The following is a 25147-nucleotide window of genomic DNA, read 5'->3' on the forward strand; positions in this document are numbered from 1 at the left end:
ACCTATCTCATTGAATCAATCATTTTTTTTTATTTGGTAATACATCACTTAATTTTAACTTCATGTTGCGATATGTGTATATAGGTTTCAAATTCGACCTTCTCTTTCCATTCACCTATTCATAAGGAGTAGCAGGATCAGAATTTTCGTTAAGTGGTTCAAATATAAAGAACTACACACTCAAAGAAGTGAGAGAATTCAACATTGACTATATATATATATATATATATATATATATATATAAAATAATTTTAATCTTGAATATATAATGTTATTTTCGCCGAAGAGGTTTCGGATGAACTCCTTGCACATACTTGGTTCCGTCCCTATTCGTGAGCCCACTACCTTTTCCTAAGAAGTGTACGACCATTTCATCTAAAAGCTCAAGTGAGGAAGGACAAAATACAATTTATTTACTAATTATGCTTCAAACATGCCTCCTCTGATCACATACAAATTTGATATTTTTTTGTCATTCAAGCATGTTGATTTTTTTTTATAATGAGCGAGGGTGAAATTCAAATATCATGACCTGCTCTGATATCATATTGAAGTATGTGACGACTATTCTCATCTAAAATTTGTTAGAAAGAACAAATTTTTATTTACTTTATTATTCCCCCAACAAAAACATATTCCAAATTAAACAATGGCAATTCTAAGAAAATGGTAATTTAAGGTAGAGAAAGAATAGAAATGTGAAAAGTACTGAAATTTTTTACAAACAATACAAATGGATTTTATATTCAAACAAGAAAAATAGGTTGTGATGTGAAAGAAATATATTAGGCAAACAAAAAAAATTTAAAATAATTGTGGTGGTGTTGATAGAGACTTACAACCTCCTCTCTAATTTTTCATCAATGACAAATGTACACATCAATTAACCACTTTAAGTATTGTAAGGTCTCAATAATTTACTTGTGCTTACACTATTTTGTAACCCTAGCTTGTTCTTGAATCTTACAAGAAGAATCTTTTGTCCTAATCTTTCTATATTTGGTTATGACAATTTTTCCATGTAATAACATACCACATGACCTACGTAATCAAAATTTCTAATCTATCATGAATGTTCTATATATGTTCAATCAACAATGTAGATGTTGAAAATTCCAATACTAATGAGTATTGGATATGGGGTCAATTTTGTACCAACTAATGTTATTTTGTGTGAATCTTTAGGGTTCTTGAGTTTATTAGGTATTGGTTCAAAATTCAAATAATAGATAAGTTTAGTTCACATGTCACTATTATACTTGTAATAACTTATGTGTATATATATATCTATGAAAATGTGCAAAATCTCACCAAGAATTGCATTTAGAATTCATGGAGTATTGTTCAAAAATTCAAAAAAAAAAATTGTTTAAAAGTAGTTTTTAGTTTTTGCAAAAAAAATGTTATTTTTTTCAGTCAAATTTTTGCAAAAATGGAAAAATTATATTGAAGAAGTTATTCTTTCTTGGCATTTGGTTGAAAAGAAATTTCGCAGAAAAAGTTGATTGGATTTTTAACCAAACATTAGGATCGTTTATTTATGTTTTTTTTTTTTAAGTGGACTATTGGGGAACAAAATAGAAAGGGAACAAAATCACCAATAGTGGAATGAATGAGATTTCTTCATTCGAAAAATTCATTCTTCGAGACTTAAAAATAGACAAATTCTTGATTGAAAGCGCTCCCCCTCTAATGGACACTATGCGTAGCGTAGATTCGAATTAGTTATGATTATGTCCAAGGGCGTAGCTACATACTCTTTAGGGTGTCCAATTGGACACCCTTCGTCGGAAAATTATACCGTATATACAAGTAAAAATAATATACAAAATGGTTAAATAACATATTCTGGACACCCTTAACACAACAAGATGTTGTAGCCTAGTGGTTTAAGGTGCCTTGAAAGAGCCAAGTCTTTAAGCGTTTGTGAGTTCAAATCTCTCTAATAACAGCTTTAAGCCTCTCTTTTTTCAAATGTTTTTCCTTTTTTAATTTTTCTAGTGCACCTTTCATCTTTTTCCTTTTTTTTTTTTATGTGTATTACATACTTTTTTTTCAAATATTTTCATGTATATTACATACTTTTTTTCATGTATATTACGTAGTTTAATTTTTTAAAATTTTCTAGTACACTCATTCATCCAAAAGAAAAAATGTATTCGTGTACAATTTCTAGACACCCTTCGTGAAATTTCAGGCTACGCCACTGATTATGTCTATAATTATCGAATATCAAATAATTATTAAAAAAATTCAAATTTACTTTTTACTTTATGAAAAAATCTGACTTTTCCCTCCTTTAGAAGTTTGGTGGATTTATATATATATATATATATATATATATATATATATATATATATATATATATAATTATTATTTTTTATTTTTATTTTTGCCGTTATAATTTTAACCCGAAATTGTCCTTGATCAACTCTGAAGAGAGGAAGGAGAGAGGAAAGCGGGGAATAACGACATGTTTCAAGATAAAGTCATTTCAAATTTTGGAGGATAATGGACACTTGGATTGGAGGGGCACAAATACAAAATAAAATGAAACAAACTATGCATGGTAGGGTTTATATATATATATTTGAAATAAATAAATTAAAAAAGAGGGTGGGGTTATTGTTTGTTTTGTGCACCTTTTCCAAGAGTTCTCTTCTCCTATAGTAGTAGTAATATATTCTCGATATTTTAATTTGTTTATCTGATTTTAACTCGACATAAAATATAAGAAATAAGTAAAACTTTTGACACTTGTGATTTTAAACTTAAAATTGATAGAATCTACCAAAATACGGCCTTTTATCTTCTGATCTATAACGTGTTATGTGGAAAATTAGAATAATGAATTGCCAAAAAAAGGAAGAAGACATTTTTTATAACAAATGAAAAAGAAAAATACGACAAAAATGAGGAAGAGGAAGTAATATGTATATATATTTTTTAACCCCACTCGAGGGTTTTCACTATTGAGCTCCCTTGATGATTCGAACTCACAATCTTATATTGAAAGTGAGGGATATTGCTTACTATTCGAGCAACTCCCTCTTATCGAGAAATAGTATATATCTTCCTTCTATATAACTTTTATTTTTTCTTCATATGTCACTCAAATTCAAAATAAAATGATATAGAGGCCTAATTTATACATAGGCTATATAGGTTTGATGGTGAGTGAGAGAAAAGGATAATGGATGGGAAAGGCCATAGTCCTGATGCACGATAGGTGTTGGTAGGTTAGGTGGCAAACCCTGCCCCCTCTCTAGGACCCATCCTAGATTCCTCCACCTTCTCTCTCTTTAACCCCCCCCCCCCCCCCACCCCACCTAAAAAAATAATAATTTTTTTTTAAAAAGAATTTAAGTAGTATACATCGATAAAGTCATGTACATATTTCAATTTAATCAATCATAACAGGTTATTATCGTGCTATTTTTTAAGTCGCCGTATTATATTATTTGAAGAGTTATTTATCTATCGTTAATATAGAGGTGGAGTCTGAAATTTAGATAACTATATTTTTTGCTATTGGGTTCTAATAATTTAATATTTATATAATAAATAAGTTTTTCAACATATATATATAGATATAAAATTTAAGTTGAAGTTTCTATATAATGGTTACCTAATTATTTAACTTAGATAGTGTAAAAGATATTAGATATATATCTATGCTAAGGAGAAGACAATTTATTAAACTCATGACCAAAATATGTATCAAAACTCTTTTTTTTTTTTCTTTTACCTTATATTAGCAACATACACTAAAAGATTATAATGGAGAATTAATATTAGTATTATTTTTCTCTAAACTACCCACTATGCCCCTAAAATCAATAAAATATGAACCCCATTTTCTGTCCTATAGCAAAAGAATCAGTTGCCCTCCTGATTTAAATTCATCAAGGACAACTGTCATTACAGAAAGATACACACTGCCCACTTTTGTCACTTAACAAGCCAAAATATTAATTAATTAAAATAAATAACTAAAAGGGATTAATGAGAAAAGATAACTTGGTAGTGCTTGAAAGTTAACTTAAGTAAGTACTTGAAACAAAATAAAATCAATAATAATGGTGGCAGGGAGTTAAGTACTATTAGAATTCAGGTTCGAATTCTGAATATGAAAGTTTTCAATATGAATGTAAATTTAGTTGGACCCAATACAGATACTGAATATCATGGTGAAAAAAAGTACTACTATTAAGAAACATCCAACACCCTATCTCTACCATACAAATACATAACAATAAACCAAAAAAAAGAAGATAAAATAGGAAAGAAAAGGTTCTCTTGTAGTTGATAAGGTATATAAGCCATCCTTTCATCACAAGAATAGAGTGCCTCTCCTTCTAAATTAACACTACCTTATTTATATTTTCAAATATCTCTCTCTCTTTTATTTATTTTATACTAAAAAGAGATAAATATACTCTTAGTAGTATTTCATACTTATATAAACATTTTCCCCCTCATTTCTTGAAGAGAATTATTTGATCTCAATTATTTTACTCCTCTCTCAAGCATTATGAATATTCATAGTCATAGATATTTGGAGTTGTGGGAAAAAGTGTTATAGGTTATGACTTGCACTAATTATGAAATGGCTTTCTTTCCAACAAATTTCATGCTACAAACTCCTCATCATGAAGATGAACATCAACCTTCAACTTCTCTCAATCCCATTCTTCCCTCATGCTCACCTCAAGACTTCCATGGTTTAGTTTCTTCTCTTTTCTCTATTTTTAATAATTTTCTTTAATTAATTTATTAATTGTTTTAATAAATTTTTTCTTCTAGTTAGGTGTTTGAACATATATACTTATTATTTGCAAATGTTGAAATATTATTCACAAGTCAATGTTTGTTTCACATTTTTGTTTACTTCAACTTGAAATAGAGAATATGAAGTTAAAAAACTATTTTGACTTGTAACAACAATAACATAACAAGTGAGATCTGCAGAAGGTAGAGTGTACACAGACCTTACCCCTGCCTCACAAAACTCTATAATTCTTTATTTTTCCCTAGTGAAATTCATGTTCAAACACAATTTCAACTTCAGATACTCATTATTTTTTCAACTTCAACAAGATATTATTGTCTTACATTTTTTAGTTTAATGTGTGTGTGGGGTAGGTATTGCTTCATTTTTGGGAAAAAGATCTATGTCATTTTCTGGGATGGATGGAAATAATGCTTGTGAGGAAAATCATGGAGAAGATGATTTGTCTGATGATGGATCACAAGCTGGTGAGAAGAAAAGAAGACTCAATATGGAACAAGTAAAAACTCTTGAGAAGAATTTTGAGTTAGGAAACAAACTTGAACCTGAAAGGAAAATGCAATTAGCAAGAGCTTTAGGGTTGCAACCAAGACAAATTGCAATTTGGTTTCAAAATAGAAGAGCAAGATGGAAGACTAAGCAATTGGAGAAAGATTATGAAGTTCTTAAGAGACAATTTGATGCTATCAAAGCTGAAAATGATGCTTTACAAACTCAAAACCAAAAGCTTCATGCAGAGGTATGTAACAAAAAAAAGTTAAAATTTTATACATCGTTAGTACTAGTGAACATTTTTTTTTAAAGTATCAGATCATATAAAGATTATCGAACAAGTAAGATATGTTACATGCTGAAACAGGTAAAGATGATCTAATAATGATGTATATAGATTACTTAATTGCAGTTTCCTTTTTCTTGTTATGTAAGAATTAAATAACATAATGTTGCACTATATGTATGTGAAAACCTTGTTTTCTTGGAGGTGTAGGGAGAAATATTTGAAACTTGGACATATAATAATATGTTGTTTTTTATTTTATTGGTTGTCAAACTTTAACAAGAATATACTATTTTGGTGAAATATTGGACCTTTTCATGATATATACTCTATGGTGCATGATTTTCAGTTAAAAAAAAAATTCTTCACATGTTTTTCTTTAGATTGATTTGACTTCTCCTCATCATGATGAATTTTAAGTGTACCAAAGAAAGCTCTGAAAAAGAAGAGACATATCTTGATCATTAATTTCTAGCTAGTAGGACTATATAGTAGTACCTCCAATCACATATATCATCATTATCAACCCCTTTGTTCTTTTTGTTATATTAATCTATTATACTAGTACTATTATAATTATTTTACTCAATGTACTAGTTCAAATTATATACCACATAGTTTAACCTTTTTGTTATATAAGGAAGATACCATCTTTATCTCATTATATTTACACTTGAAAAAAATAAATAGGGACTAGCGATGAATAGCTTATGTTACTGATCCTATTTAATGACAGATTATTAAAATACCATGTTATAAATAATTACTACTTTATAAGTGATCTTTGACAATTTATATTGTCGGTGCTTAGAACTTAAACGATTTTGTTTTTATCTTCAAATGTGGACAGATAATGTCACTAAAGAATAGAGAGCAACCAACGGAATCAATCAATTTGAACAAGGAAACAGAAGGATCATGCAGCAATAGAAGTGAAAACAGCTCAGAAATAAAGCTAGACATATCAAGAACACCAGCCATTGACAGCCCATTATCCAATCATCATCCAAATATTTCTAGTAGACCTTTTTTTCCACCTTCAATGATAAGGTCTAATAATAATAATAATAATAGTAATAATGGGGTTGTGGTACCTCATCAACTCTTTCACATCAATTCATCTTCATCAAGACAAGATCTCAAATTAATGGACCAAAATACTACTACTACTAATAATAATAGTAGTGTCAAAGAAGAAAGCCTATCCAACATGTTTTGTGGAATTGATGATCAAACAAGTTTTTGGCCATGGCTAGAGCAACAGCATTTTAATTGAAACTTTTTTGGAGACCAAAAAGTTTACTTTTTTAAAAAAGTTGTTGAGTTGAAGGAGCATTTTAAATTATATCATATGATCAATCATATTTCTTTTGAGTTCATGAGAGAGGGAAAAAAAAAGTTACTCCTACTTACTCCTATTTGTTTTGTGGTGTATTAGGCATTTGTATAAAGTAACCAAGTACATTTCAAGTACTTTTTATGGAGAAAAATATTAATAAAGACATGTCTTTTTCCCCCTTATTTACATTATTACTTACACTTTATCTATCGTCTATGATTATATCAATAGAAAAAATGAACATTCTTGTTTTTGTATTTTCATCTGGTATTCAATATTCATTTCAGACCTGATTAATAATTTAGGTTCGCACATAAGAAATTCACTTTTGAATGATGAAATATTCCTAATGAAGGCGTGCACAATTTCATTTTCATAACTCAAATCAGAGACTTATGATTAAGAATATAATGATACTTATTACCTCGCCACGACTTTGAATAGTTTTATCGATTATGAACGTGATGATACTTAATTATCACTTCACCGCGACTTTGAATAATCTTATCAATTACTCCTACCATTGGTTTTCACCTATTTTGTTTCTTGATTTTGAGTGATGTTTACATTCTTGTACTATTGCACATAAATGTCCAAAGTATTTTTTAACTTTTTATGATTGTTTCTCATATTTTGTGCCTAAAATTAACCAATGGGGAAAAAAGGGGTGGTGTGAAAATAGGAAAGAGGAGAATCAAAGCACACATTCCAAGGAGAAGGAAGAAGACAAACAGATGAAAGAGTAGAAGAAAACAAGGAGAGTTGGAAATGGTCATTCTCGTGAAGGGGACTTTAGCAAACTTGTGCTGACAAGTGATAATGAAAGAAGGGTATGGTACCAAATATAAATCACAAAAACAAACTATACAATAAATTAATTAATGAAATATTTGTATAGTGAAAAAATATGAAAATATTGAGGGGTTGTTAATTTGGTGCTTGGACAAAATATAAGTAAATAGGTACTCTAAGTTAGGCTTAGAGTGTTTCACTTGCCCTAACAAGATTGATGAATAATCAATTACTCGATAACGAATTTTCTTATGTTTGATTGATTTAAATGTTGTGAATTTTTTTTTTCAATAATGTTATTATTATCCAATTTAGGAAAATGAATTTTCTACTAAAATGTACGTAAGAAAAACATTTTTCAAAATTCTCTTCCCACTTCACCATTCACCTCCCACCCACCCCAATTCACCAAAATGCCCCTAATCCCTAGTGCCTCAACCTACCACCTCACACCCTACCCCACCCCAGGTTGCCCAATTCGAGAACCGCCCTGACCCAAATCAATCCTAACCTGGGATCTAATGTCCGACATCAATGGCGGAACTAGAATTTTTAACAAGGGAGTTCAAAATCTAAAGAGGTAAACCCATGAACTGACCGAAGGGGTTTCGACATCTACTATATATACATAAAAAAAAAATTAACCATATATAAATAGTACTCCCTACGTCTCATTTATGTGAAGTGATTTGACTCGGCACAGAGTTTAGGAAAGAAAGGAAGACTTTTAAAACTTGTGGTCTAAAATGAATGATAAAAGTTTGTGTGATTATAAATCATTTTTATCAAGGGTAAAATGGACAGTTTAAAGTTAAATTGTTACTTAATATAGAAATGTGTAATTCTTTTTTAGACTGTCTAAAAAGGAAAGTAAGTCATATAAATGGGACAGAGAAGTAGTATTTTCTGCTGAAGGGGGTTTAGATCTACCCCTTGAATGTATGTTGGCTCCGCCCCTAATCGACACAAAATCCTCTCGGATGACCTGCGACCAGACCCCAACCCGAATCTGACCCTGAATCGTGACCCAATGCCCAATCCAACATGAAACCCGACCCTTAATCGGCACAAGACTAAACAACCCCCGACTTGAGACTCGATCAGGTAAAGTATTGTTGTCAGGGTTGGGTCTCGGGTAGGGATCAAATCTAGGTTAGGTGTCTTGGGTGGGGATCAAATCAAGGTTGGGTCTTGAATCTCGATCTTGGGGACGAAGCTAGGTCGAGGTTGGATCTCAGGTCTTGGGATTGGGATCTTGGACTCGGTCTTGGTCTTGGGTTCGTGGAATATGTTTTTTCAATTCCTCTCTAGGAGCTTCCACTCTTTTTGCTGTCTTGGTGACTTGAACTCATGATCTTAAGGTTGGACGTGAAAGGTTTTACCATCCAAGCAACCCTCTTGTCAAAAATTATATGGTTCAACACATTGAAACAAGTATTTAAGTTTTTTATAATGTAAAATCTTACGTGCCACCATAATTTTTAACATAAACAAAAATTCAAAATATGAAATCAAAGTTATTTTGGAAATTTGAATTATTTCTTTCAAGTATATATATCCAAGTAATTAAAGGTCATATTCATGTAAGTTGCTCCTTGTTGATTTCCATATAAAAAATAAAATAATACTGAAATATCCTTATAAAATGTTATCAATATTGCTTACATCCAAAATGAAATCTCTGCCAAACACAGTATAAGATAACATCCATTTTTATATCAAAATTATTTTTATAACCCCCCTTCTCTCTTCCGAGCCAAGGGTCTATCAGAAACACAATAATATTTACCTTGTAATAGATTGATAAGAAAAAAATCAAATCTGTGTTCATTTTATTTATTTTTTCAAATCCTACTTGTAGAATCACGCTGGATATGTTATATATTGTTTATTTTTCTAATCCTAGTAACCAAAATGAGTCCCAAAATATTCTTGAATTTAGTGTGTACCCACCATTAGTTTTTGGATACTTCCTTTTCTTTTCCATGATGGTGTTTATTTCACTATCTTTATAGTCCTTTTGTGTTTTTGATAGATAGATACATGTCAAGAAAGTAAGCAAACATGTGACCTACTGTCACCCACTCCCTAGCATCAAACACAAAACTCTTTATTCTTTTCAAAAACTTCTTAAAATTTTCAAAAACTTTTAAAATTTTTAAAACTTTTATTGTACTAAGTACTACTATATATTATATATATGTGTGTGTCACCTGTATTTATTCTTTACTTGGCCCTACAAATTTTGATCACATGTACATCTCTCTTTTTTTCCCCTATCATCCTCTTTCTTTCAATATCACTTTCACTTTTCTTGATAAATTTGAGTCATGTGTTGACTATAATTATGTTTATATCATGTGTTTGGTGACATATTTGATTGGAAAATATATGGATGAATTAAAATTATATATAGGCCTTTCAAGAAGATTGTTTTTAACTTATTGGAAGATCCAATCTCCAGTCCATTGATCATTTAGCTAAAAATGAACACAACAAAAATCTAAAAATAAAGGTAGGGTTAATATTTTTTAATTTTATTTAACGATGAATTATCAAAACATTTTCCTAGCTATGAGTTATATAGTGATAGATTAATAATATATTTCGTAACTAATTTTATTTTTTTTTAAGTGAAAAGGACAGCATAGCTACTACTCATGCGAACATATACAAAAATACTACTAAAGAAAAATAAGAATTTGGACGAGGTTTTTGAACAGAATTTCGATAGGTGAGAGGTGTAAGCACTGCGAGGCAATTTGTGGCACCGTATCCTACTTATCCCGAAAGAAAGTCTCTAAAGTGGGATTGTATATTAACTCAGCCCCTGACGAANCCTGGGCGGCTCGGTTCGGCCGAGCCCGTGGGCGTGGTGTTTTGTCCGTAGTTGGATCGGCAAATCGATTGGCGATTTGCCAGGCAATTTGTGGCACCATATCCTACTTATCCCGAAGGAAATTCTCTAAAGTAGGATTGTATATTAACTCAGCCCCTGACGAAGAATGTTCAGGTATACCTAATAGACTTGTTAGTTCCGTAGCTTGGAGAGAAATCAGGCATGCTTTCGACTTAGGTCTATGATCCGCTAATTCATCTTTTTTTAATATTCAGGTTTTATTTCAAGTCAATCGATTGGAGAATCGAGTACTCAATTAACATTACAAACTTTTCATACCAAATGAGTATTCATGGAGGGGGTACTGCAGAATATGTGTGAGCCTCATCTAATGGAAAAATAAAATTCAATGAGCAACAGTCAAATTCTATAGCTAAATAGCAAAATAAAATAACACAAAATATCAAAAAGAATTGTTAGCTGCCAATGACTTAGCAACCAAGTTCGTAGTTAATTTTAATTTTTTATAGTAAAATATTGAGCCAATTTTAGGAATAGCAAATATAAAAATAATATTAGCGCTCTATAGCTACAGTTTTGTTATGTTTGCTATGGAGCATCTGATTTGTATAAATCGTAGGCAGGCATCTCGTTTGTATATAAGCGCAGTGATTGTATATATATATATAGGTTAGATAATTGTATATATGTAACTACTATGTATATGTATCAATGATTGTGTCTGTTTATTTGCATAAAATTTGAATTTGTATACAATTAAATCGAATTAAAACATTTGTATATCAAATATATCTCTCTCTCTTTATACAACACAAATTATACATTGTAATTTGTATAAAACGAGAAAGAGAGAAAGGCAAAAGAAATCTGGGCAGGGGGAGATTTGTAGTTGTATAATTATAAGTGTATAGGAAGAAAAGATATGTATTTGTATTGTATTGTATTTGTATATACAGTTCTCTCTCGCTTTATACAAACACAATTTATACATTAGTGTTTGTATAAAGTGAGAGAGGCAAGCGAGATTCCAGAGTAGCGAGCGAGATTCTTTGAATGGCAAAGTGTTTGCTACGAATTCGAACTAAATTAAACTGTAGCTATAACATTTCTTTTGAATTAATAGTTTGCTATAATACATCATTTTCCCTAAAATATTTACTTAACCTCTTAAGACAATTTTATAATAGTGTAATTATGTCGATCTATTATAGTGTGTTAAATAATAATAATAATAATAATAATAATAATAATAATAATAATAATATTATAAACAAATTATACTGTAAGTGAGTATAACTTTCATTCCTAAAATTTGGTGATCTATATTAAAAAAAAGTGTATGATTAGTTAGTGTAAACTTTCCAGTTTCCAAGAAGCAACCTCGAACTTAGATCCAAATATCTGTTGCATCACCCTTTGTTTGTTATAATTATAATTAACTCTTTTTTTTTTCTTCTGCACAAACAGTTAATTTAATACTTTCTCCACCCAAATTAATCTTCTCGAAAGTTAATTACGTAATTTTAATTAACATTTTAAATATATTTCTTCATCAAACTGATATAAGAAAATTGTAATTTATAATAATTTTTAAAAATATTAAATTACTTTAATATAATTTAACTATAAAAATTATTCAAATTAATTTATAAAAAAATAATACTTTACAATTAATATGGGACGTAGAGAATACTAATAAACAAACCGTTGACACAAAGCAAGTATTTCATAGATTAGTAGTTAATTAATTGCAATAATTCCATGTTAATGGCCACCACATGTTACCTTATAATTTATAATCCTCCATATCCATAACAAGGCTAAAGATTCTGATATTATTCCAATATTAATATAATCCAACATGTACTTTCTTTGTCCCAAAAAAACTTTATCATTTTTCGTTTCTCGAGAGTTAAATATTCAGAATTTAATTAGTATTTTAGAAAGAACTGTGACTTATAATATTTTTCGTATAGTTTTTGAATATTTTTACTATATAACATTAGATTATTTTAATTCAATTTAATTTTAAAAATTATTCAAAATCGATTTCGAGAATTGAACTGTAACAAGTATTTTGGGACGGAGAGAATACTACTTATTGAAATTAAATAATGGGTTTTCAGTTTCAGAATCCACCATGTAGCCATTTCATAGGCTTATTTGTCACTTAAATAAATATAGTTAAATATTTCCACTTAGATTTTTTAACTATAAGATTAAGAAATAAATATTGGAAGATTCAGAATTATAATATAATGCCAAATTATCCAGCCATGATGCCAGAGATAATCTATCCTTTCTTCACATGATCCCAAAAAAGAATTCACGAATCACTAACTTGATCTTCATCTAACTTTCTTCTAGTTATATTATACATAATATAATATAAATTATTTAAGATGCATACACTAACAATAATTTAAAAATACTTTTATACTATGAGTAAATTTTAATATGTCATAGTAGGTTATATAGTTACTTCTTTCTCAAATTACTAATACGGTATATTTTCTCCGTTTCATTTTATGTGAAGGGGTTACTATGTGAGGAGTCTTTGATTATAACTTTCTCATGTTTTAAAAATCATTAACTCGTCAACTATGTTGATTTGTAGTACTTTTAGTATATTTTTCATATGTAAATTTTATTTTAAAATATTTGAAAAATATATAGTCAAATTCATGTATAGTCCAAACCTAATGAATCCTCATACTTCGATTTTCTTCACATAAATTAGGACAAAATGAATATTGCTTTATAAGAAATTTATTGGTAATTACGTAATAAGTGACCTAATTATATAAATAATTTTTGCACCTTCAGTGCACATAACTTAAACTTTTTTAAAAAATAAAAAAAATAGAAGAATATAATCTACTAGGGTTTTCCAATTTCCATGCAGATTTGTCACATGCTTGCTTCTTATTATTAGGTAAACGAATCTAGTGTTCATATTCATAAGAAGCAACTAACAAATATGCCAAAAAATAATCTGAATATAATATATATATATATATATATATATATATATATAACACTTTAAGGTCTGTGAATCTTGATTTGATATTTTGTACCCTCTACTACTTCCATCCTAAGTTATATTTTATTTCAATTTATTTGTCTTACTTTTTTTAATCTGTTTAAAAGAAAGGTTTCTTTCTATTTTTGCCAATAGCATGTTTACGACCATGAAGTTTATAAGTCTTTTCTACTTNATATATATATATATATATATATATATATATATATAACACTGTAAGGTCTGTGAATCTTGATTTGATATTTTGTACCCTCTACTACTTCCATCCTAAGTTATACTTTATTTCAATTTATTTTTCTTACTTTTTTTTAATCTGTTTAAAAAAAATGTTTCTTTCTATTTTTGCCAATAGCATGTTTATGACCATGAAGTTTATAAGTCTTTTCTACTTTTTAAAATTCTACGTCAAATCAAAACATGATAAATAAATTGAACACCTAGAAAGTAGTACTCCTTATTTTATTGATCTTATTTCATGTCCTTTAGTAGAATCACCTGTGCAGAAGTTCTTTAATATTGATAAATTATTCTTTTTTACCCTATCTTGTTTTGTGTCATTTATTTTCATATGACATTACTATATTATTATATCATGACCTCTTTCATGCTTTTGGGATTTAAATTCTGTTAGTTCAACTTTAATATATATATATAATATCTGAGCAAAAGCTACTGAATTGACGTGAACTTGCACAAACCACTCTTGATCCGCCCCATAACTAAATTTAAATTAATCGAACCAATAATTTCGAATAGCAAATAGTTAAATCGAAAGAGAAAAAAAAATAGTGGTAGCCAAAATAGTACAATTGTTCCAGTGACCATATGCCTATATTTCTATTTGACCATCATATTATATACTTTTGCAAGTATTTAAGCAAAAGTCGTTTTCTCCAATTAATTAATTGAGCTGCAGTATTCAGAGATCGAATATCTATTTGAGTAGCAGACAAACCAAATAACAGTTGTGTACAGCACCAACTTGGGTTGTGGTGCACTGGTGAAAGTGTTTCACCCTTAACCAGAAATCTCGGGTTCGAGCCCTGGGTATGGAGAAAATTCTGTTGGAAGCGCTACCCCAAATGGGCCCTATAATGCGCGATCCGGATTTAATCGGAGCTCCAATGTGGGCTCCGAACACCGGATGGGAAACCAAAAAAAAAACAGTTATGTACAGCAGAATTAGGTAAAATGGATCAGATTTAGGCAGAAACAAATCAATCAACAGCTATAAACCCCCCGGGTGGAAAACGAAAAAAAACAGTTGTGTACAGCAAAATTAGGTACAATGGATCAGATTTAGGGTGAAACAAATCAATCAACAGTTGTAAATGCAACTTTTCAATCATGCTTTTGAAAATATATTCATTATTTTAAAGTTACAAATTTGAAACTTCATAATAATGTCTTAAAATTTTACGTGTGAGACTTTTTGTTAACTTTCTACTCTTTATTTCATGGGTGGCAGGTCTATGCGGGGCGGATTGAAGTCTTCACAGGTTTACAATGGTTTGCCCTGCAACCGCACCATCCCCATAAAATAATACAAAAAACTGATTTGCGACAAATCATTGAGATATCCAGTTATTCACAAAGAGTAATCAACATTCTTCCTCATTACAGATGACAATTTTACATTATACAAGAGAGTCAAAAATTGGGGTAAAATGAATTGAATATGAGTGAAAAATATCAGATACCTATCACGGCTAAACTATACTATTTTTTTGTTACTTCAGTAACATGAACTAGATGTGTAATGTGTAATGTGTATAACAGAATAAATTTACTCAACCAAAATGGAAGCCAGTTGATTTGAAATTACTTGATAAATTTGGTAGTCTGAGCATAGCAAAAATTCCAGCAGCAAGTGCAGCTAAAGATGCTAAGACAAATGCCGGTATGTTTCCTCCACCAAATAAAGCATCCCATGGACCGGCACCAAGCGAGACAACCATCTAAGTAAATAGAAAATTATGTCATCGCCACTTGTGGGATTACATACACTAGGTATATATGTTGTTGTTGTTGTTATGTCATGCGTTAAGCATTTCAATGAAATTCAATATCACACATACACAATGATTATGAATAATTAGAGATATAAAGGCAAAGTTACCTGAGGTACAACGATTGCAAGATTCAGGACTCCTATTGCCAACCCTGCAAAAGCATACCAGTTTCAATAATCGCCTCATCGAGTAAGACATGATGACATTTTAATGGATCGAAGAAAATACCTTGGCCACCACCAGCGTCAGCTGTCAACTCTGCTGTGATAGAGAAAGGGACACTGTAAGTTACCTGCAGGCATGTAAAGCAAAATGCATGAAAAGATGAACTATCATCCAGAAGTATCAATATCCCCAGATATAAAATATTGCATCTACTGGATAAGCAGCTAACAGGTACAAAAATATATGTAGTAATAGAAAAACTTACAGCAAGAGGAATGCCAAGAAGAGAGAAAACAACCAAAGCAGCAATTTGAGTTGATCGAGTAGCACCAATCACATGTTGGACTCCCTCCGTATGTGCACTGATAGAAACCACGCTAATGATAGCGGTGCAGGCCATGCAGACAAATACAATGAAGTTGCTCACAGCCCAAACAAGTCTAGAACCAATCCACTTGCACATTGGCTCAATAAGAAAGGAGCTAACGCCAAGAACAACCTGCTCACAGGGAGATTCATCACAATAACTTAGACGTCAGTGGGGCAGCCATGAGAGACATAAATAAGCTCTCAATGGATAATTAATTCTAGTTAAGCTGCAAATCACCTATTGTTGGATCTAAATAAAGGATAACTAGTTATTCTCAATTCTGAGTTCTTACAGAATTCAATAGCAAACCAAATGCACCTTCTCTGACACCTTGGTTATATGCATTTACTTCATCTGCTTCTCCTTCCGGGTCCCCATGATAGACTTCTCTCCCCATCCAATCCGTGTCAAAAAGGAAAAAGGGAAACCAGGACAACTGGTTGAAAGAACAGAAAGATAGATAATTAGCTGCAGTGGAAAGACTACAAGAAACCTAAAGAATAAAATTCACAAAATACAGCGAATTGAAAATGTGTACAGCTAGTTAAAAGCTTAAATCAGAAAAATCAGGAAGTTACTTACCCAAGTCAGAGCCATGACAATGAGAACCGAATGCATTGCGGGAGGCAAATGACGTAAGCTGGTCAACAGATTGACCAAAACTGCTCCAGGGCTATCAGCGAAGCTATCACCTTGATCCTTGTCAGGTCTCTGTTCTTCATTCTTTGGACTATTATCTGCTACACGACCCATCTCAGATTCATTATTTGCTACACTATTTGCAGACTGCAGCTCCCTTTTCGATTGAGAAAGGTCAAAGCCAGTATTCTGAGGACTATCCAAGAGAGGAGCAGAATCTGACAAGCGTTTATATTGCTTGGGTAACAGCGGGACTTCATTGGCGAAGTAGAGAGTTACTAACGTGCAGAGAGTCAGAAAGACCTGTTAACAGTCCAGAGAGCACTTTGAATGACAGAATGATGATGGTACTAAAACATGCAGTAACACCACCAGAGAAGAATTCATTTATACTATGTTCAAGCTTAAGCATAGAACTAGTTCTTCATAGTCAAAAAGCCTCCCCCAGTTCCACTTTGTTTGACACATTTACCTTTTGGAGCGTCAATGAGGTACTTCTTTTTTAGCCGAGAGTACAGAAACAACCTCTATCCCACAAAGGGGTAAGGGTAAGGTCTGCGTACATCTTATCCTCCCCATAACCCACTTGTGAGATTACACTGGTATATTACTACTTTTTTTTTACATCGTCTGTGGTAAAGCTCCTATATAAGTATTCTGCAATTGCAGGATTATCAATATTAACCTATTAACGATTAAAAAAAAAGATAATACTTGAGTGGACTAATTGCTTCTATTTGAATTTGTCATTTCTTTCTTATTCTAAATCTAGCTTGGTTTGGGTTAATCGGCAGTGCTAGCAAGGATTTAAGCTATCTACTGCTTGTTTTTGTGTTGACCCCTTTATGTTTATGTTAGTCATTTTCATGGGTTGTACTTAAGGGTTACTGGTTTTCATGTTTGTGTTGACCCCTTTATGTTTATGTTAGTCATTTTCATGTTTATGTTACTATTGTCGCCACTAGCCAACCCCTCTAGGGATTGAGATGTAAATGTTGTCTTTGTACTCTATCTAATATCAGAAGCCAATGTTCAACAATAGTATCAGTCGGTTTAAAAAAAGGTATATCAGCAAGTAGCAAGTGGCAAGATGCATAAGAGGACGTGATTAATGTTTTAAGACATTATTTACAAAAGATGCTCGAGGAAAATCTTTATCTAGGATGCAGGATATGACGAGTAGATCCAGAAACTTCCTTTTATGTTTTGTTAGCAACAAGTTTTGTCAATGTACATAAACAAGGTAGAAAAAGCGTGTGTAAGTAAAATAGATGATCTCAAAAATCAAGATTCAAAAATAGAATTTACTATATCTACACAAAAACTCTATCGAGGGCAGTTAACTCACCACTGCAACTAAGAATGCTGCTTTGAGATTTCCACATGGCTCACAACAAGCTCTATTTGTCAAAAACGGAAACCATCTGTCCAGATACAAAGTTTTGTCAAAGACTACCTTAAGCATGTAATATTTTAACCAAATCTTAATTGAGAAGACATTTTTGCTACCAAAAGCTCAACAACTTTTAAAGGCATGGCCCTCAAGAAGAATGCTGAACAAGTGATATTGTTCAAGCAGGATGTGGATTGTGAGCTATCTTTTTACATAAGCGCACACACATAAAACATCACCATGCCACTTCAGATATGCAATAAACAGCAAACCTGTGCCAACCTCCACTGGCTCCAGCAGAAAATCCAAGAATGTTTCCGACAGCCATCCAGGAGCAGAACACAGCATTTGCGGTATTTCTTTGATCAGGACCTACAACAAAGTTCCCAAGACATTTCAACAAATTGCAACAAAAGAAGAACTGTATCAATTAATTGAAAAAAAATAATTCTTCCAACTATCGGAACTTTTACCTGACAAATCTGCCAAAAGAGCTCGAGCCGGACCCTGCCAACATAAAACAACTATAGTGTAACATCTACTAGAATCATCTACACCGCTAGAAATAGTAGTAAGTTTTCAGAAGCTAACCTGCACAGTATTATTAGCAAGATCGAGCATCCAAAACCCAACGACAAATACAATGGCTGCTCTTGAGCGAGTGCCTTTGAAAGTGCTGCATTTTCACACAATAATCAAAGACTTCACAGCCTATTCAGATAATCCAAAAAATTACAGGAACAAGAGGAAGTTAAAACCTGCAATGCTCTTTTGTGTCCCCCAATAAGTATCCTATGTCTGCAGAAAACCCGATAATTATCACCTAAACGACAAGATTTAGTTCAGCCGATTTAACTGGAACCAAATAATTCAATATAGGATAAAAATAACTGCTAAATGCTTACAGCAATAGAGATCATGACAGCTCCAATAAAAATGAAAGGCCTTCTTCTGCCATATTTAGAATGACATTTATCACTCCATATACCTACACAAGGTTGTACCTGAAAGAATATCCAAGAAGACAAGTTTATAAGTTGAATAATCAACGGAGCTGCTGGAGAAACTTCTCCAATATATAAGTTTTTTTTGTATGTACCATATATCTGGCAACTTCGTTTTACTGATCAAAGGATAGAAAGTTTTAATTCAAGGAACAGCTGACAAATTTTGCAGAGATCCGAAAGTTAAAAAAAGAAGTTACTATCTACAATTTTAAGTAAATGGGCTGAAGTCTAACAATTCTTGTTTAATGAGTCCACAGAAATTCAATAAGTGTGGCTTTTGCAATTGGTTCTGCAGGTGCAAAGGTTATCCCCATCTTATATTTTCAGCAATTTATCTCAGTAGAGCTGTTTTCACAGCTCTAAATTCTAATTACTGACATTCATCACTTTAGATGGACATTTTACCAAGTAATCTGCAATAAAACTCCATGATATTCGAACACCTTACCACAAGGCCAGTAATAGGACCGCATAGCCAGATAAAAGAAGAGAAGGCATGCTCTATGCCAAGTGTCTGCAAAACATAGAAATGAAAAATTTTAGGCAAAGAAGAAGCTCAACTAGAAATAGGCAAAAAAAAATAAAAAATAAAAAAATGAAGCCACTAAAAGATAGAAAATTATAAGAAGTTATTGCTTGAGGCTAGCAGAAAACAGCTATCGATTTTAAAGACCATTTCTGCACTGGAACCATGATTGCAATTAAGAGATTACTCTAGAAAATTCAAACCTTCAAAGGAATTTTTTTTCATGACCAAGCTGTAACTTCATGAACATAATTTTGCTTTCTGTTTCTTATTTTCTTGAAAATTGAGTATTAACTTCCAAAGGGGAAGATATCAACTGCAAGCTGTATATAAAGGCCATTAAGCTATTAAAGAATGCTATTTGCTGAAACTTTTTATGTGAAACTCTACTGATTAAAATTTAAGTTATTCCCTTATAACAATCAAATTTTGATACAGAAAGAAACTGTTCTCGGATGTACAACTGTTTAGGTTTGACCAAAAGGAGAAAGGTATATGATAAACCACTCTGATCATGGAAACTCTGGATGTACAACACAAATACGATTGTCATACATTAATGTGTGTACAGAAACAACACAACTGTACCATATACCAACCAATAAGGCTTAAATACAGGAATTTTGCCACATTAATGAAATTATTTACTACCTAAAGAAAATGTGTACAGAAACAAATAAATATACCATATAATCTAATTATTAAAACATATATACCAGATGGTGAGGATCAAAAAGAAGCTACCACCTTGTCGTAATCCCTCTTTATTGATTTCTCAGCAAGGTTGCCTTTTCATCATAAGCACTTACTCGTCACCCATGAGAAGTACTCATTACACGAAACTATTAGAAGCTGGAACCCACTCAATCCTCAGGGCTTTGTTCTAGAGGTAAGTAATCTTGGGTGTATTTATACGTCCAAATGACATTTTATACCCATATTATAGGTTAGTTCGCGAATGAATTCTATTGTATTCTCATGTTTTATTAGTGATTGCGTCCATAAACTAACAGATGTGATTAACTCGTGTAGGATGGATTTGCATATGAATTGAGCTAAAGTTGGAGTTGAAGGAGTTCATTTTGAAGATGGAATGCATAGGAGTAGAAGCTATTGGATGAACGGGAAGTGATGAAAAAAACAAGAAAATAGAAGTTGGAGAAAAAAATGCGCTGTAGTGAACCAATTCCGTGCCATGGACTTGGGCAGTGTTTTTTGACTTTTTCAGACAGCAAGGTCCACGATAAGTCCGTGCCCAGACCTGGGACCGGCTTTTTGCACTCCTTTTCTACTATAAATAGGACACTTATGTGATATTTTAATGGACCTACATTGGAGAGGAACTCTTGGACGACTGAGGGAGTTATTTTAGGGTTCTTTCTTGCCTCTTCACATTACTTCAATTCTTGTATGAATTTTTCAATCCATACAACTGTTATTTGAATCATTAGTGGCTAGAAACCCTCGTTCTAGGGCTGAGGCGACTAAACATGATTGTATAACATTGTTTTGAGCTGGTTATTGTGGTTTAACATTATTGACTGTTCTTATGTTCTTGCTCTTACTACTTTAATGCTTAGCTACCATCAGAGTAAATCAATAAACCTTTTCTGAACTCGGGAGACGAACCCTTAGATTAGAACGAAGAACATAAGGAATGAGTTCTAATTTATAATTAGGATTAGAGATAGATTCACACCTAGGATAGGAATATACCTAGATCGCCTCATTTGGTTCAAATACGGGAAGATAGCTTAATGCTCTGAAATTGGTTCACCTATCCCCGTTCAACAATGTAGTTAGGCGTCCAATTGTGGTAGATGGTTAGAGGCTCGAGAGACCATAACCATATTATCAACCCCATGAATCAACAACTAGGATAGGTAACTTAACCAACCAAGAATTTAGTGTTATACATGATTGTGAAGTATGCCTTGACCCCAGAATTCCCCTCTCATTGTTTACAACCCAAGTCCTTAAGTCCTCTCTCAATTTACTTTACATTGGAAGTTACAACACATAAACTTTTTTAGTTAGACCCGCACTTGTTCATGTTAACAGTTTAACTTGAGCTAGTTATTTGCTAAGCAATCTTGTCCTTGTAGGTTCGACATTCGGCTCCTAACAAGAGTCACTATATTACTTGCATGACTACATACACTTGTGTGTGTGTTTGGACGCAACAGTAACAACACAACACACAACAGATAATGTGTTGATTAGGTGCACATCACAGGGTGCTAATCCTGCCGCAAACAAGAGAATGGTATTTAAGTGGAGAAGAGTAGAGGAGCGCCCATTATCCATTTGTTTCAAACCATGTATCACTGGCCTAGGGACTTTCTCGGTCATCAAGAAACAACTGGGACCACTCAACTATTCTAAATAGCTTCCAATTGGTATAATACTAAGACATGCAAACAGGGGTTCTCTTTCGAAATAGCTTTTCAACTTGAGGAGCTTGAAGCTTCTACAAAATGAATTTATTTCAAGAGGTCTTCGACTCTAAAGATCCTTAAATATCATGTTCACCAGGAAACCAAAAGTGCTCGTCTATAGGTCACAATATAATTTGCTCTTTTATGCTAATTTCCTCTTCCTGCTTTGATACATGTCAATAATATTTTATGTATACCAAGAACCTTTAGTCAATTACCGATCTCTTTTTCTCTAAGAAATATAAGTGAACTGATCACTGAGACAGTTTATGCATTCTCAACCACCAAAACAAAATTGCAAATGAAATACAGTAGAGAGTTCATGTGAACCACATGGCATTAAGGGGTCGTTTGGTACAAAGATCAATAATGCAGGGATTAGTAAAGCAGGGATTGGTAATGCATGGATTAGTAATGCAGGGATTATTTTTATCAAGTGTTTGGTTCATTGTTTCTTACCTAGTTTTGTGTGTGGTTTAAAACTCTACAAAAAAAATTCTTTCCAAATACCCTTGAGTTATTATGGGATTTTCTATTTCATGTAATTGGGTCAAGGTAGATAATTGACGGACAATATTATTTTTTTATAGCATTTTAACTAGCTAGGAGAATAAAAATTTTATTGTCATGTTCACTATTTTCTCACTTAAATTATTTGAGAGTAAATAATTGTCATCGTAATAAATTGGAGTTAATATCTCAAAAGATCACACAACTATAATAATTTATAGAGAAAATTTATTGAACTTTGTTTTGTATCAATAAATTAAAAAAAAACTCTTTATCATAAAATAAAATTAAAAAAAAAAAATATAGCAAAATAAATTAAACTATTTTTATACTCGAGATGTTTTATATATATATATATATATGCTCTTGTTTTAGATTACTTGTGTAATGTTTAATGGACTTCCGTTAAGAGGCAATATTTGACTTATGAATTGTTCTTAAATTCATACATCAACATTAGCATATTAGTCGGATTATAATATTTTATATTAATAATAAATAGATTAAATAACTCATATTTTAGAAACAAAAAATTCTATCTAAATAATAAAATTTGTAAGCTAATTTATGTAAATAAATTTATTAGTATAAATATAAAACATAAAATCAAGAAAATAAACAAAATGATTAAAAGGATTTGAGGGGGTATTTTTGTCTTTACCTAGATTAGTCCCATGGTGTTAAAACTAATACTACCAAATGGAAGGTATTAGTTATACACCCTATAATACCATGTAGGATAGACCCAAAATTCCTACCAAACATAGTACTAAATAATACCACACATAATACTTTTTTTTTATAAAGTAACAGAACACACATAATACTTCGAAAATTTCTCCTAATACTCCCTACCAAACGACCCCTAAATGTTCAATTTACAGGATATTTTTTTCTACTTCTAGAAAAACATTAAAGACGAGCCGAGGATCTATCTACGTCCACGAGGTAGTAGTAAGACCTACGTACACTCTACCCTTCCGAGAACCCACTTGTGGGATTCCACTGGGTATGTTGTTGTTGTTGTATACAAGCATCAAAGACATCAAGTAAATTTTCCTGAAAATTCGTGTTGGAAATTTTCAAACTAGATTCTCATTGCTGCAGCTGTAAATTTTATCCACTGACGTGGCCTCGGCTGGAGGCAAGATTTAGGCAGAAACTTAGCACTCCCATGAAAAGACTACACTCCTTGTGTCTTGCAGCGCTACCTTGCTTCCAACTACGTTTTTTGTTATGCCTCGTTATTAGTGCGCTTCGGTTATCACATTAGTTAGTTATTGTTATTGTTCCAGTTTTCTGGATGCTATGTTATGCTTTCTCTAATATTTTCTACTTCCTCTTTACTTTCCTATTTTCCTTTTAACTGCTTTGTTGTGCATTACTCGGGCCAAGGGTCTTTCAAAAATAGTTTCTCTACCTCCTCCACAGATGCTCACTTATGGGGACTACACTAGGTTTGTTGTTGTTGTTGTTATCACTAGTATAAATACATACACCAATCTCTAACTCCACATCCGGTCAAACAAATAAAAGCAGAGCTTGTAAACAAGTGAAATTAACATCTTTAAACTTCAATCAACACTGTTATCTTAAAATGACCAACATTTTAAGATAGTATTTTTTTTCATCATATTAATATATTAGAAGGAGGATTGCAACTTATAGTATTTTTCATATTCGAACACCTAATATTTGAATTAATGTAGCTCAAATTGACTATGACTAAACCAAACATGACAAGTAATACAAAATGGATGACAAATAGTTGTTTGCACCTGAATATAAGGTGTAAGGAGAGAGAGTTGCAAAGCCCATCCAAACTGAACACCGGCAGCGACGGTGCAACTAAGAATCAAGGTAAGCAAACTGTTACGTACAGGCGGAGGAGGAAGAGGTAGATGAGAATCATTCATTTCTCCATTAGAAGCCCTAGGAGATGAGGAATCACTACGGATCTCCAACTGTGTAAACCGTGATTCATCAACATTAGTTAATTCCACTTCCTGCTGCTTCAGATTCTTATACGGTACTCTGATCGATACCGCATCCATTTTTCAGGCAAATGAATCGGGATCTGCTTCACATTCGATCTGGAAATGGAGATTGATGAAGCTCAGATATTGTGAAAGTGCCTGAAATGTTTTTAATTTGAGGGAAAACGACGTCGGATTCAAAGGTGGGTGCTTGACTTTTTCACAAAGGAAAAAAGAAGACGTAAGGACACCGACGGTGATGTTGAGTCTACTAGAGAATTTTACTTTCCTTGTTATGTCATTTTGGTATTGTGGCATGACACGAGGATCTTTTTGTGACATACCAAATTTAACATGTTCACATAAAGTTAAAAATAGTTAATAATAGTGACATGTTTCTATTGAATATTTCAGCACATAATAAAATATGGTAGTTTAGATGTTTCATTATATAAATAAGTTAATGTTATAAAACTATATAAAATGGTGAGAAAAAAGTAGGGAGAA

At 31.9% G+C, this 25147-nt stretch overlaps 2 protein-coding genes across 3 annotated transcripts; one reads left to right on the forward strand and one right to left on the reverse strand.

The window, feature by feature from the left end:
- Positions 1–4352: 4352 nt before the first annotated feature.
- LOC125867532 (homeobox-leucine zipper protein ATHB-13-like) lies at positions 4353–6871 on the forward strand. The gene is made up of 3 exons (XM_049548071.1): positions 4353–4724; positions 5146–5531; positions 6421–6871. The coding sequence occupies exons 1-3, from the start codon at positions 4589–4591 to the stop codon at positions 6844–6846; spliced, it is 948 nt and encodes a 315-aa protein (XP_049404028.1). The 5' UTR covers positions 4353–4588; the 3' UTR covers positions 6847–6871.
- Positions 6872–15191: 8320 nt separating this feature from the next.
- On the reverse strand, positions 15192–24879 carry LOC125867493 (sucrose transport protein SUC3). 2 transcript variants are annotated; one of them, XM_049548012.1, is made up of 15 exons: positions 24831–24879; positions 24443–24799; positions 19639–19704; positions 19089–19187; positions 18942–19006; positions 18775–18859; positions 18657–18690; positions 18456–18555; positions 18139–18214; positions 16734–17093; positions 16444–16587; positions 16047–16280; positions 15845–15908; positions 15724–15767; positions 15192–15562 (listed from the first exon to the last, which is right to left on the reverse strand). In XM_049548012.1, exons 2-15 carry the CDS (start codon positions 24716–24718, stop codon positions 15395–15397), a joined length of 1815 nt encoding a protein of 604 aa, XP_049403969.1. In that variant the 5' UTR covers positions 24719–24799; positions 24831–24879; the 3' UTR covers positions 15192–15394. The 2 variants fall into 2 exon arrangements, with proteins under 2 accessions (XP_049403969.1, XP_049403970.1); XM_049548013.1 differs by lacking the exons at positions 24443–24799; positions 24831–24879 and adding an exon at positions 19283–19343 and having other exon boundaries at positions 19639–19669.
- Between the last annotated feature and the right edge of the window lie 268 nt (positions 24880–25147).

Source organism: Solanum stenotomum, chromosome 6, assembly GCF_019186545.1.
Source record: "Solanum stenotomum isolate F172 chromosome 6, ASM1918654v1, whole genome shotgun sequence".
In the NCBI taxonomy this organism is placed as follows: Eukaryota; Viridiplantae; Streptophyta; class Magnoliopsida; order Solanales; family Solanaceae; genus Solanum; species Solanum stenotomum.

What these genes read in the sequence shown, in the direction of transcription:
- LOC125867532 (XM_049548071.1), top strand. Translation starts at nt 4,589, where the DNA reads ATGACTTGCACTAATTATGAAATGGCTTTCTTTCCAACAAATTTCATG. An exon ending in CTCACCTCAAGACTTCCATG is followed by an intron (nt 4,725 to 5,145) that starts GTTTAGTTTCTT and finishes TGTGTGGGGTAG; the next exon opens with GTATTGCTTCATTTTTGGGA. An exon ending in ACCAAAAGCTTCATGCAGAG is followed by an intron (nt 5,532 to 6,420) that starts GTATGTAACAAA and finishes AAATGTGGACAG; the next exon opens with ATAATGTCACTAAAGAATAG.
- LOC125867493 (XM_049548012.1), bottom strand. Translation starts at nt 24,718, where the DNA reads ATGGATGCGGTATCGATCAGAGTACCGTATAAGAATCTGAAGCAGCAG. An exon ending in CTGTCATGATCTCTATTGCT is followed by an intron (nt 19,007 to 19,088) that starts GTAAGCATTTAG and finishes CTTGTCGTTTAG; the next exon opens with GTGATAATTATCGGGTTTTC. An exon ending in GCCAGTGGAGGTTGGCACAG is followed by an intron (nt 18,215 to 18,455) that starts GTTTGCTGTTTA and finishes GTATCTGGACAG; the next exon opens with ATGGTTTCCGTTTTTGACAA.